Here is a 13,066-nt window from a genome sequence, read left to right as displayed (position 1 = left end):
TAATAAATAGCAGAAACTATCCACAACCTCTTGTTGGAGGCAACAGCGATCATCCAATGCAAGTAAGTCTTTAACGTGTTTAGATTTCACTTCAAAAGCCCCTTTGAAGTGCTCTAAAATGACTCTGAATTAGAAAAGTCTGATGACAGTGATTGTATTATCGTATCTAATACTCTTGACACTTCAAACATACTTCAACAATCTCACTATCACCACATTAATATAAGATAAAGTAACAAAATTAAACAAAAATTGCTTCTATGTACTGATAGTCTTGGTCGTTATTTAGGCTTGCCAGACGTCCCGGTTTGACCGGGACAGTCCCGGTTTTGAATTACGATCCCGGTGTCCCGGCCGGTTCACTACGCGTCCCGGATTAATTGAAATTTGATCCTATCCTAGGCTCTTGTACATAAGATCGCATTCATATTAAACAAGAATTTGATGGATTTTATGACAGATGCATCGCATATTTGAACCTTTGGGAGAATAGCTTTGGACACGCTGAGAAATTTTCCTGGGTAGATCTGGCCACACAAAATGTTCTTTCATAGGAAAATGTTGAACGTTCCGCTGAACTTATCAATGGAAGTCTTCCTAATCATGGCGATCTAAAACTGAACGTTGACTTTTTGTTTGACGAAGTTATTCTTGCCAAAGACTATTTTCAATCCATCTGGGAGAAGTGGACAGAGAAAGAAGCTCTAAGTGATAAGCGTATTCCAAGTGAATAGAAATGGCTGAGGTTGTTTTCTCACTTTAAAGAAAACCATATAACAGCAAACAACCTATTTAAAATTATTGAGTACGTGTTCTGCACGCCGGGGACATCAGCACCGGTTGAAAGGGTGTTCTCCTTGATGAACAATGTGTGGACTGATGATCGTGGTTTGATGAAAGAGTCAACGGTAAAAGGCTTGATGACTTGTAAAATTAACGTTGGCCTCAGCTGTGAAGAATTTTACACCAAAATAAAAAGCATGAAAGAAGTGCTGAAAATGACGAAAAATACAAGCAAAATGTAAAATCTTAATCTTAAACTTATTTTAATGTGTGTTTGTCTTTTGCCATGTTTAACGAGAATAACATTTATTCATTTTCATTTATAAATTATAATATAATGTCTAATTTACTTGTTACTAATTTACCTGCAAATACCTATATCTTTCCAGACCCCAGGCTCTTCTGATGGGCGGACCCCCCAGCCCCCCCCCCTTTTTTTGTCCCGGTTGAGCTTTCAGAAAATCTGGCAAGCCTATCGTTATTTAACATTTCATTTAAATAAGTGCTCTAAGTTATTGGATGCTGTTAGGTTTGTTAGGCCAGGAGGTTTAGCTGAGCAGATTATGAACCTCCTCATAGAAAAGGCTCATTACAGTGTAAATGAAATGCAGAAAGATTTTTCAAACAATATAACTAATCATTTTAAAAATCCCAACCCATGCAATTATTCGTTATTACACCATATTATCACTTCAGTCTATGTAAAATAAGGATGATTTATTATTCTTTAAAGACATAATACTATATAGATAATTCATGCAGTACATACTGCAACGCTTGTATTTTAGTTATACTTTTTTTACACTTAACCATGCACCTGTTTGTATTACTTATGTAATTATTAAAATGTCAATGTGCAATAAATACTTTGAATTTGAATAATATTATGACTCTTCCATGCATTTATATTTTTCAAAAGTTAATATATGTACGAGAGAATTTAGATTATTTTATAAGGTTTAGTGACATATATAATTATTACACAAGACACACCAATGATTTACATTATGACTAAAAATAAGACATTTTTTAAACCACTTTACAAATAGTTGAGATGCTTTCAGTCTTGCTAAGTCTAAAGTAGGGCTGACATAGAAGTGAATTAATTATTGTAAAATGGCAATGAATACTGCTTTTTATTGGATAATGACATAAATTCTGCTTAACCTTAACCCTTTCAGGGCCAGGACCAAATATGAGATGTTGCAAAATTTTTTCACATATAATATCCCCTTGTGACTAGTCAAAAGTGCCAGGCTAAAATTGACGACTTTGCAGTCTCTTAGATTAAAATTTATAACTTTTCATAAACATTAGAGAATGACCTAAAAGTTGCACCAAATTACTCGTATAGATATATACTATCAACAAAAAAATATATAGATGTAGTTTTAAGTAATTTAAAATTTTAAAAAATAATGTTTTAATGGATTACATAAAAAAAAATTTATTTCTTTATTTTTTTTTTTGTAAATAACTAAAAAAGGAAAAATAATTTTACTGTAGGAAGCTACGTTATTATATTGTACATTTATAAAGGAACAACCATACAAAATTTTGTGTTATTTCTCTCATAAATAAATTTTTTATGACACATTTTGTATAAATACGCATAATTGTACTTCGCAACAAGTGATAAAGCAACTGACTCTTACACTGCAAGAAACTTAAAATAAATATTCACATTATGGATGTACCGGTAAACAGATGATTGTAGGATCCATAAGCAGTTTCAATACAGTTAAAAACACTATTTACCAAGAAATATTAACACAATTTTATTTGAAATTTATTTACACTTTTTCTATTTACAAATATGCTACTTACAATTTCACTCCCGTGAGATCGCAAATTGTCAGTCATTGTAACTACTACACATAATAGCTAAGCAGGTAACACTACTAATATTTACAACCACTAAATAAAATAATGAAGAAGAATCCAGCATACAATAATACGATTACACTAAAGCATAAAGAATTAACAACAATAGATCGAGTCACCTGATAATGTCACGTGACAATTACGAAATAAAAATGCATAGACCTCCAAAATAAAAATTATATTCATATTAACTATCTACAAATATAGCAGTGAATAAAAAAACATAAAACTTTAAACATTTGACGTCGTATTTATTTAAGAAAACAACGAATATCAAGGCGGCAATATATTGCCGCCTGGCCCGGAAAGGGTTAACCGAGAAAGAATAAATATATAACTTGATAACAGTTAGTATAAAGTCGGATACAAAACTTGCACCATATTTTTTGCCAGTGTAAATGCAGTTCAGTCGAGGTTTGAACATGACCATGATAACATAAACATAACATCACTTTCTTAGTTTTAACCTATGTAATCTGAAAACCAGTCAGAACGTGTATGAGGAGCAATCGCTCATAGTCCAACCAAGGCCTCAGCCGCGATCCAAGCAGTAAGCGGTGGACAGTGACTGCTGGATCGATCAGCATCAACAATAGACAATAGACAATGTACTTTATTTGCAACAATCATAGAGAATGGCATTAGCGTCAGAAATATAACATCACATTATAAGAACAAATATTAGTTGTGTCAATATTATTACATGTTTATGTCAAAAGTTCTCCATGATAAAAATTCATTTATGGAATAGAATGGGTGTTTCAACAGCCAGGTCTTCAATGTTTTCTTTATGTTTTCTTGGGACTTGATGTCAGCAGGCAGGCAGTTGAACAACTTCGCTCCTATATAGGATGGCTTTTCTTCAAATTGAGCAGAATGGTGTTGGGGAAGAGTGAAGTTTGCAGCATAGCGAGTGTTGTGTTGGTATACGTCACGGCCACGGGTGAGGTTATTCTCATGGGCACAAGTTATTACACTGAGTATGTAGAGTGATACTACAGTTAGAATTGAGTGATCAACAAAAGCAGCTCTACAACTGTCTCTAGACTGCAACCCAGCTAGTGTTCGTATGCACTTCTTTTGTAAGATTAGGGTTCTTTGTATATTTAATGAACTAGATATACCCCAAACTAAAATACCATACCGAAGATGTGTTTCAAAAAGTGCATAATAAGCAGTTTTTGCTGTCTGCACATCACTAATTGTCTTTATTCTTCGGATTACACAAAATCCAGAACTTAGCTTCCTGCAGAGACTGTCAACATGAGAGGTCCAATTAAGACTTGTGTCAATTATAACATCTAGATACTTGGCAGCTTCTACTCTATCTATGTTAGGTAGAGTTCCCGCTTCAAGCTTTCGTCTTCCCATTATTAAATGTTGCGATTTTGTTTCATTTAGTACCAGGCTGTTCTGATGGCAGTACTGAGTGGCTACATTCAGTGCTATGTACGTTGACACTTCAAGTGGCTCTGTTTCCTTGTTACTTAATAAAAGCACAGTATCATCCGCGTACATAATAGTGGTAGCAAATTCTTGCCGATACTTAGGCAGGTCATTTGTAAAAAGTACAAATAAAACAGGCCCCAGTACAGAGCCTTGAGGTATGCCTCTCGAGTTTGTTAGCAGGCTAGATCTCACCGAACGACCATTGTCCGAATGAACCAGCTGAACCAGTTGTTGTCTCAGTCAAATAGCTGTCAAACCAACTCGCTGAAATTCCAGAAATTCCAAGAGCTTTCAGTTTTGTTAGGAGTTGTTTATGATCAAGGCTGTCAAATGCTTTACTAAGCTTGTCTAATGCTTTTTAAAGTCTAATAAAACAGATGCACAGGTATTGCCATTTTCAAGTTGATCAATAATGTGTTCTATTAGATTAACTATAGCGGTTGACGTAGAACGTCCTTTGATAAAACCATGTTGCTGACTAGTTAGTAAATTATTTTCCAGGAGGTGAGTAACAAGACGAGTCAGGGCCACCTTTTCAAAAACTTTAGATATTGTTGATATCAGCAATATTGGTCGATAATTATTAGCATCAGAGATGCTACCCTGCTTGAAAAGGGGAATAACCTTCGCCAATTTAAGCCTTGTTGGAAACCTCCCTTCTGCGAATGATCGGTTTATCAGTAGAGTTATTGGGTCCGTCAGTTCCATTACACAAAATTTCAGCAGCTTCGAATATACCAAGTCAATTCCATAAGAACATTTTGTTTTTAAAGAAGATATGATCTTTATTACTTCGTCTGAAGTGGTAGGAAAGAGTGTTAAGGGTGGAACATTATTCTGAGCAGGTACAAGTAGGGGTGGTTTTGGATTAGCCTCTAGAGCCTTGTCTGCCACTGTTACAAACCTAAAATTTAGGTAATCAGCAATCTGGGTAGAGTCAGTAATTTTCCCCAAATACCGGATCCATTAATTCCTTCGGACTATGTGATATTTTTGTTTTCCTTTCATTATTTACTACTGCCCATAAGGCCTTTGACTTATTTTCTGCATGAAGAATTTTGTCTGTTAATTCTTTACGCCTTAACTCTCTAAGTCTTAAATCATAGGCTTTCTTTTTAGAGGCAGTGTCTTGCTTATGAATCAATTGACCAGTAGTGTTGTATACAAGCTGTGCTTGTAAAAAAACTTTACGTAGTCTTTCAGCCTCAGTATCTGTTATTTTATTTCTCCTTTTTCCTTTTACTCTAGATTTTTTTAGTGGGCAAGCAGAATTTATTATCATTCCCAAGGTGTTACTAAACAAATTGTAGGCTGTGTCTGCATCTATAGCAGTAATCAGATCTTCCCATGATTCTTGTTGTAGTTTTATTTTAATGTCCCTCATGTTCCTTTCAGAAAATTGTCGTTTTTCAGTCATCTGGGATGTTGGTTTTACCTGCTGGTGGTGTAGCGTACAGAGCTGTGCCGTATGGTCAGAGATCCCCTCATCCAAAACTTCCACTGTTATTGTTTCATCTTCTACATTAGTACACACACAATCTATTGATGATTGTGAAAAAGGTGTTATGCGAGTGGATGGAAGAGAAATTCTGAACATACCACAGCTTCTCAATATATCCTCCAACAGCATGTTGTCTCTGTTAACGTTTAGGCAGTCTATGTTGATGTCCCCCATAACAATTATCGGACACCTCCATATCGGTACCACTTGTATGCATTGGGATATAATCTCAAGGGATTCCTCTAGGTTGCCTTGGTTTCTATAAATACCTGCAATGTACAGACACCGATCCTGAAGTTTTATCCTTATAAGGGCCATTTCACAAACCATCTCTACACTCTTCACTTCAATAGAGATTTGGATCAATTAGAATTATTAGTGAGTTTTTGCAGAAAATACCCACACCTCCTTTTTTATGAAACTGCCGACAGAAATCAGCAATCAAAGTATAATCAGTCAGGTTAGTATTGTGCAGCTGGTCATTGCTCAGACCATGCTCAGTGAGGATTAGAATATCAGGCTCAAGTCGTTGAAGAAGATGAGTTATTATATCAATTTTGTTGCTTAGCCTGTCAACGTTTTGGTGTAGAATTTTGAAGTGTTCCTTGTTCAATTGGGGTATGGTAGTTGTTTTCATTTTGAAATTGCTGAGGCCGGTCTTGTCTAAAAAATATTTGTCCTGTTCATCTTCTGCTTGTGGTGGGCTCCGCTGGCCTGATTCAGATGGAGATTGTTGGCTTATAGGAGGCCGGGAATTGAGCGTGAATGAATTAGACTCAATGCAATCAGCATTCGGCAATTGATTGTTTGTCATGATCGAAATGTAGTAATCAATGTTTGTGGTGTAGAACTCTTCTATACTCTCATCTTTAGTTCGTGATCTTGCATTCATCGGAGGCTTTATTACTGAAGCTTTAGCGACTCTGTGTGTGTCTAAAACGGACGTCATCTGTAAGGTGTTACCAATGTTTGGAATATTGCGGTTCAGTCCCGTGGATGCTTTAGCATTATTGTTACACATCTCAAATCCTTCTAAATTACACATGTTGTGGTTTTTATATTTTTGAGCTTGGAGAGACACACTAAAGAGGTTCTTTCCCTTTGCGTCCCGTCTAACTCCTGATTTCCTTTTGGTCCCTGAGGTAGACTTATTCAGGGTAGAATCTAGAGGATCATCTTTATGTTTGCATTGTTGAGTAGATTTAGATGCTATAAAGTTAGTAGGTAGGATTCTTCCAGACTCATTTAGATGAAGGTGAGTGTTGTCTAGAAGTGCTGACATTTGTTGCTCCAGTTGGTCTTGCCTCCTCTTAAGGATTAGCATCTCTGAGTTCACTGACAAGGATTGTGGTGCAGGTGGAGGGGTGACTTCTATGGAGGTTTGGGTGGAGGTGTCTATCTTTGGTTCTTGGTCATTCTTGTCATCTGATTTAATCCTCTGCAGGGTCAAAAGAGATTTCTCCAGATTTTTATCTTAGTATAGTATGATTCTATAGTTTGTTGTGATTTTATGTCTTGCTCCTCAAACATTTTTTGCATTTCTTTATGAAACTGTTTTTCTTTGCACAATTGGGACAGTGAATGTGTTAGTTCCACACTGAGGGCTTCTATCTTGGTTAAATGGTTTTGTTCATTTTCCTCCAGAGCTTCTATTTTTTCTTCCATGTTTCCCAACATGGCTTCCAATCTAATATTTTTTTCTTCCAAGAGCTTGTTTTTCTCTAGAAGAGCTGATCCTGTCTTGGCAGCTATTTGTAGATTATCTTCTTCCTTGTTTGCATTTTCCAAGAAATTATAATCAACTAGAATACTTTCTAATTCAATCAGTGAGTTTTCAATGAGTTTTGTACTATTCTGTAAAGAGGGAGAATGTTTACATCCATCATTTGAGGAGAATTTTGGCAAGGAGTCAGAAAAACATGCTTCTTGAAGCTCAGACTGTAGACTACTGCCGTGTCTGTTTGGAGTCATTACAGAGATAGTGTTTTTAATTAGATTGAAATTCATTTCGGCTTCCTCAAGGGCCTTATTAAATTTATAATTTCTATGATTGTCTGATTTCCTCTGCCCCAATCTTTGTACATTTTCGGAATAGAGACATATATCATTTTGTTTCACCGTGGCGGTTTCTGAGGTTCCAAAAAATATGACACTGTATTTTAGAGATTTGCTATTAACTTTGGTTATTATGCCATTAACAGTAGCAGGCCGGTGTGCACACCCCTTAACTTTGGCAAACACCAGGTCACCTGCACTAAAAACTGTTGTTTTCCCATCCATTGTCAAGATAACTGTGTTAATGATGCTTCTATTTAATTTATTGTTTATTGTGAAGTGGTGTTTATCAGGAAGTTGGCTCCTACACCACATGTGCCACAGGGATATATTGACATTGTGTGTTAGCCAATGGTACAATTGACATTAACGTTAAAATGTTGGTCAATTGAAATAAAATGGACCAAGATAAATACATTGTCCTATCATTTGGGGCATTACAACAACAATGAAAACAGCAGCACAAACAACTGTACAGCTCAGATTAATTGCGCTCAATTAATTCTTTGATTGTAATATATTAAGTATAATCAAGTAGTTTATTGTGAATAATTATTACATTCACTTCAATTCAATTATTACATTGAGAATATGCTGCTGTAAACAGAGTAGTCAATCAATCCACTTGACAGACTGTGCAATGCAGACAGTCTGCAATGTAAACAACAATAAACAGCTGACAACAGGTGGTCTGCAGACATTAAAACAGCTGCTGAGAGTGGCAGTCAGTGGTGGGGGTCAGACAGCTCTCAACAGGAAACTGCTCCAGTCAAGCAAGTGATTAATACAAGAAATAGCAGTGTTAAGCTTTAGCCAAGTTTATATTATTGAAATGTGTAAATGTGCAGTTATATATATATATATATATATATATATATATATATATAAACAGTTTATATATATATATATATATATATATATATATATAAACTGTTTTCCATAGGTTAAAAACTTCTTATTTATCTTCTTATAAATACAGCCAGGTTTGAGAAATTGTTCTTCCAACCATGTGGTTTTAACAGGTAACTAATTAAGTTTTAAACAAGTTTCTGTTATTAAATCGTCTGCTTCAAAATTATTACATTAATCAATCCATTATGTTTAATGTACTTCTCTGATTAGTTCAAGTTGAACCTAGCACCAAACAAACCATAAAACCAGTCCAATAACTGTGAAATATTTAAGCACCAACTGTAACTGCACTCACTCAGTTAAATGTAATAAAGTCCTGTTTAATGTTTGTGTGGTACATATGGGGAACACTCGACACTAACCAAGACAGACGTGACTGGCAGTACGGTATCACACGATGCTGCTTATCCACTGCCAATTCTAGACAATAAATGTTTCTCCTGCCGCTCAGATTATTCTGTTATTCCTGTGCAACATGTTAGACGCAAACGCGCCCTTCTTGGCGTTACTTGTTGTAGCTTATCCACTGTTCTCCAAAAGGTATCTTATCAGGCCTGGTAAAAATCCGACTGAAATTCTGGTGTACTCATAAAACCGGGTTGCACCTCTTATCAAACCATCAAACATAGTACATTATTAAATGAACCGAACTATTAACCCTGTTTATAGGATGAAAACTGTACATTTTAGACTTGTGCTAATCTAATACACGCCTTGTCAAAATACTAGTTTTACTCAAGAATAAGAGTTGGACAACACCATCCAGAGACCCCACTTCGACGACTGAATAGTATTTCAATATAAAAAAACCTGTTTGTATCACGGTCACTACCGCTTTACCGCTTAATATGTACCGCTCGTTTAGTGCTGAAGTTCAAAACGAATGGTCGGATGATTTAAAATTGTCCAATGCATTGTTACAAGTTTTTTTAGGGAGGAGGGGTGGCTTGCTATGGTGCAGGAGTAGAAGTAACCAAAATAAACTCCACTATACTAGTGGAGGCAACCCTCAGATGAAGCTCACGACCATATATCGATCTTTATTCACAATTTCACGATCCATATCACGTAAAATACAATGTTTTGAGATTAATCAATTCTTGATTTAAGGAGCTGTCAAATTAAGTCTTGGTTCTTGGAGACGGAAAAACTGTTTTTGAAATTTTCCCGATCCTCAGGAAGATTCCCGTTCGGATGGCAACCCTGAAGCCACTCTAGAAGCCAAGGAAATTAGAAAACTCTGAGGCGATGATGGATCACCCTTTTTTAAGATTGGATCAACTTTTGAGAGTTTTAGCATATTTGGGAATTTCCCTAGCACAAACACTGATTAATACTTGCTGACAAAGGCTCAATAACAACTGGTAACACACATTTTACTAATCCACTATCTCTACTAGTACTGTTCTTTAGGCTTAGAACACATTTACGGACCATCTTTACATGACACTTTCTTGAAAGTAATGTTTAGCACCGACAAATCCCTAGATGATGCCACAGATGTCACGGTCATTAGCGATGAAGGAGGTGTTGAAATCATCAGTAGTAAGGTCATGCTGATACCTCTGGCTGGAGATGGTTCTAGAAGAGTTTATTAAGTTCCAGGCAGCTTTGCAGATATTGGAGATATATTCCATGTTAAAATTTAATTTTGCTTTTTTTTACAGCCTGTTGTAACTTTTATGAACCAATATGTAATTTTGTCTGGTTTCTGGTATAAACAAATTGTATCTTTTTTGTAACAAAAAAGACAAAACAATGCATCAATAGAAATATGCACAAAAGTCTGTGCAAATTGCACAATATAAACATACTCACTATATTATTTGGAAATAATTTCATAGTTAGCCAGTAAAACTATTACTGTTCAGTTCTTAGATTTATACCAGCAATCCCAGAATCAGATCTAAATAGAAAAAGTATTAGTATTAGACCAGACAGCTATGTGTATCACGAGTGTGACAATTATGCAGAAAAACAAAATGAACAAGTAACCAAACCATAATGGCTTAAAGCATTAGATGATAAAATATACAGAAATTAAAACTTTATGTGAACTGGCATAGCTGATGGTGCTTATCTATAATTCTCATTCCACCAATTTCTTGACAAGCAATTTATTAATGCTATAGAATCCTAAAACCGTAAAATGCTGTTAACATTTTGTTATTTTAAATTATTTTTTCAATTTTAAAATGTGTTTCCATATAAAAATTAAATCAAGCAAATTCTCATATACAGATTAATTACGCAAATTTGAATCAAACAAAAAGATAAAACATGGAAGAAAAGCCATAACAGTGCTGTACTTATGCAAAAATCAGAAAGCAGCTTTTATATCTGGTGCAAGACCAAAAGCCATCTTGCTGTGACAAAAAAATCATCCTGTGTCAACTATGAACCATCAAGGAACTGAAAAGCACACAGGATATGAAACACGTGTAGTGTGTAGAATAGACATGTATGCTGTGACACACAGCAAAGAGGGGATCGTTACATGGTCATAGAAGTGAGAAGTCTTTAAGTGGCCCATGCATATAGTATGCAAAAGCCCACTACTAACATTACATGGAACTAAATGATGATAATTGTCATACAAGTCACACAACCATCCTCTTTCATTGAGGTTCCATTTATGTATAAAAGGCAGTGGTGAAAATTTATAAGCAATCAGATACTACTTTGGAAACTTTCAAACTGTTTTATTACAATGATAAGTAACTTACAGCCATAAGGCCATGTTGTATGAGATTCTGGATGCTGACAGCCAGCTTCTTTCGCACTGCAGTGGCCAGTTTCCCATTGCACTGAATGGTAGTAACGCCCTCAGAGTCAGACATATAGTCACTATCCACTGGAGCCTCAGGCTCAGCTGCCAGTTCTATCACATCAGCTACGGCCAGTTCCAGCTGTGCCCTAAGATCTCTGCAATTACACACACCAATTTCAACCTATTTTACACCTGGAAGTTTCTTCAGAAAACATTATGGAGCAACTGATGCAAATGAGGAATGACATGTAAAATTATTTATACCAACCCATCAAGCTAGGCCACAGGCTAGATTAATTGCTGTGGGCAGGTCATCATATATTACACTAGTATTGTAAGATTTCCCTTAAAACACAACATTATTTTGTCATAATACATATCTTTTCATATAAATATATTATAAATCCTCTTTCATGTTTAAATTTATGTATTTATGTACATACTTTAACTAGTATTATAATAACTGGTACATATAATATGCACTATCAGGTACATATCAATCTTATGCACTTTTAAAACCATATTTTAAATCATAGAATTATGGATGTCTTATTTCAAATAAATAATTCATACACATCCACACGCCTTTTAGTTTTTTTTCAATATTTTAAAAAACTATTCAGAAAAATAATCTTGAACCTTTTGTACTTTATCATCAAAATACTCAAAAAAGTAAACACTTTACATAAAAAATATTTAAAATGAGACATCTTCCATAACACTATGATCAAACATAAAAGTCTAAAAGTGCCTATGGGACTAACATCAACATAAAATTGCTCTTATTGGAAAAAATTAAATTAAATGAAAAATGCCTTTATTAAAGACGCAGAGTTAGTGCTACCAAGCTCTCTCAACCACTCAATCTCATATACAGAGAAATAATTATAATACAAAGTAAATTTTAACATATCATACTTATAATAAAATATAAACAAAATAATAACATGATTAATTTTTAACAAAAGATAAATAAATAAACTTAACAATGCAAAAGCGAGAAGAAAAAGAACATACATGCATTCAATCGCTCTAAAAGACTGTATTACTTCACACATACCGCAAGGACCAACAACACTCGCACTTAAATGCCCTCCAGTAGCAAGTCTCTGACTCTAGCCCCGAAGCACTCACAACTCTCAATCCTTCTAATACCATCAGGGAGAGTATTCCAAAGGTGGCAAGTCTGAACAGTGAACGATTTATTAAAATTTGTTGAGCTATGAATTGGAATTTATGGTAATGTGGATCCTCTTTTTGTAGGTTGTTCACTGATTTACGAGATAAAATTGACATGATCGGACAGATGAATAGGAGTCTTCGTTTTGATAATTAAGTGTAAAATAGAAAGAATGTGGCGTAGTACTTGAAGTTTTGTAAGTGATAACTGATGAAAAAATTGTGAAACGTTCTCATGACATCTGAGATTAAAAATAAATATAATACAGTGATCCTGAGCACAATGCAGTCAGTCTGATTGCTCAACAGTCAAAGATCAAGATTGTTTCACTACAACTGGCTCTTAAATGGATCACTGATGCGGTTACAATAAAAACACACATGAAATCATTATTCATACTACTTTGTATATAATTGTAACTAACATCTGCAATACATTTTATCAACATTTTGCATTGTCTCTTGTGTGTGAATGTAATGCACAACAGATTTAAACTTAAACATTAAGAAAATAAATTTAAAACACAATTTTT

General features: G+C 34.9%; 1 protein-coding gene across 1 annotated transcript in view; it reads right to left on the bottom strand.

Moving 5' to 3' along the window:
* The window catches only part of LOC124369344 (RUN domain-containing protein 1), a 64,345-nt gene that overhangs the window by 8,337 nt on the left and 42,942 nt on the right, over positions 1 to 13,066 (bottom strand). The window contains exon 10 of the mRNA XM_046827320.1: positions 11,311 to 11,509. Within this exon, the coding sequence (XP_046683276.1) occupies positions 11,311 to 11,509 (199 nt within the window). The remainder of the gene's footprint in view (positions 1 to 11,310; positions 11,510 to 13,066) is intronic.

Source organism: Homalodisca vitripennis, chromosome X (assembly GCF_021130785.1).
Source record: "Homalodisca vitripennis isolate AUS2020 chromosome X, UT_GWSS_2.1, whole genome shotgun sequence".
Lineage (NCBI taxonomy): Eukaryota > Metazoa > Arthropoda > Insecta > Hemiptera > Cicadellidae > Homalodisca > Homalodisca vitripennis.
The sequence above is the reverse complement of the archived record's forward strand: the minus strand, read 5'-3'. Positions and strand labels throughout refer to the sequence as shown.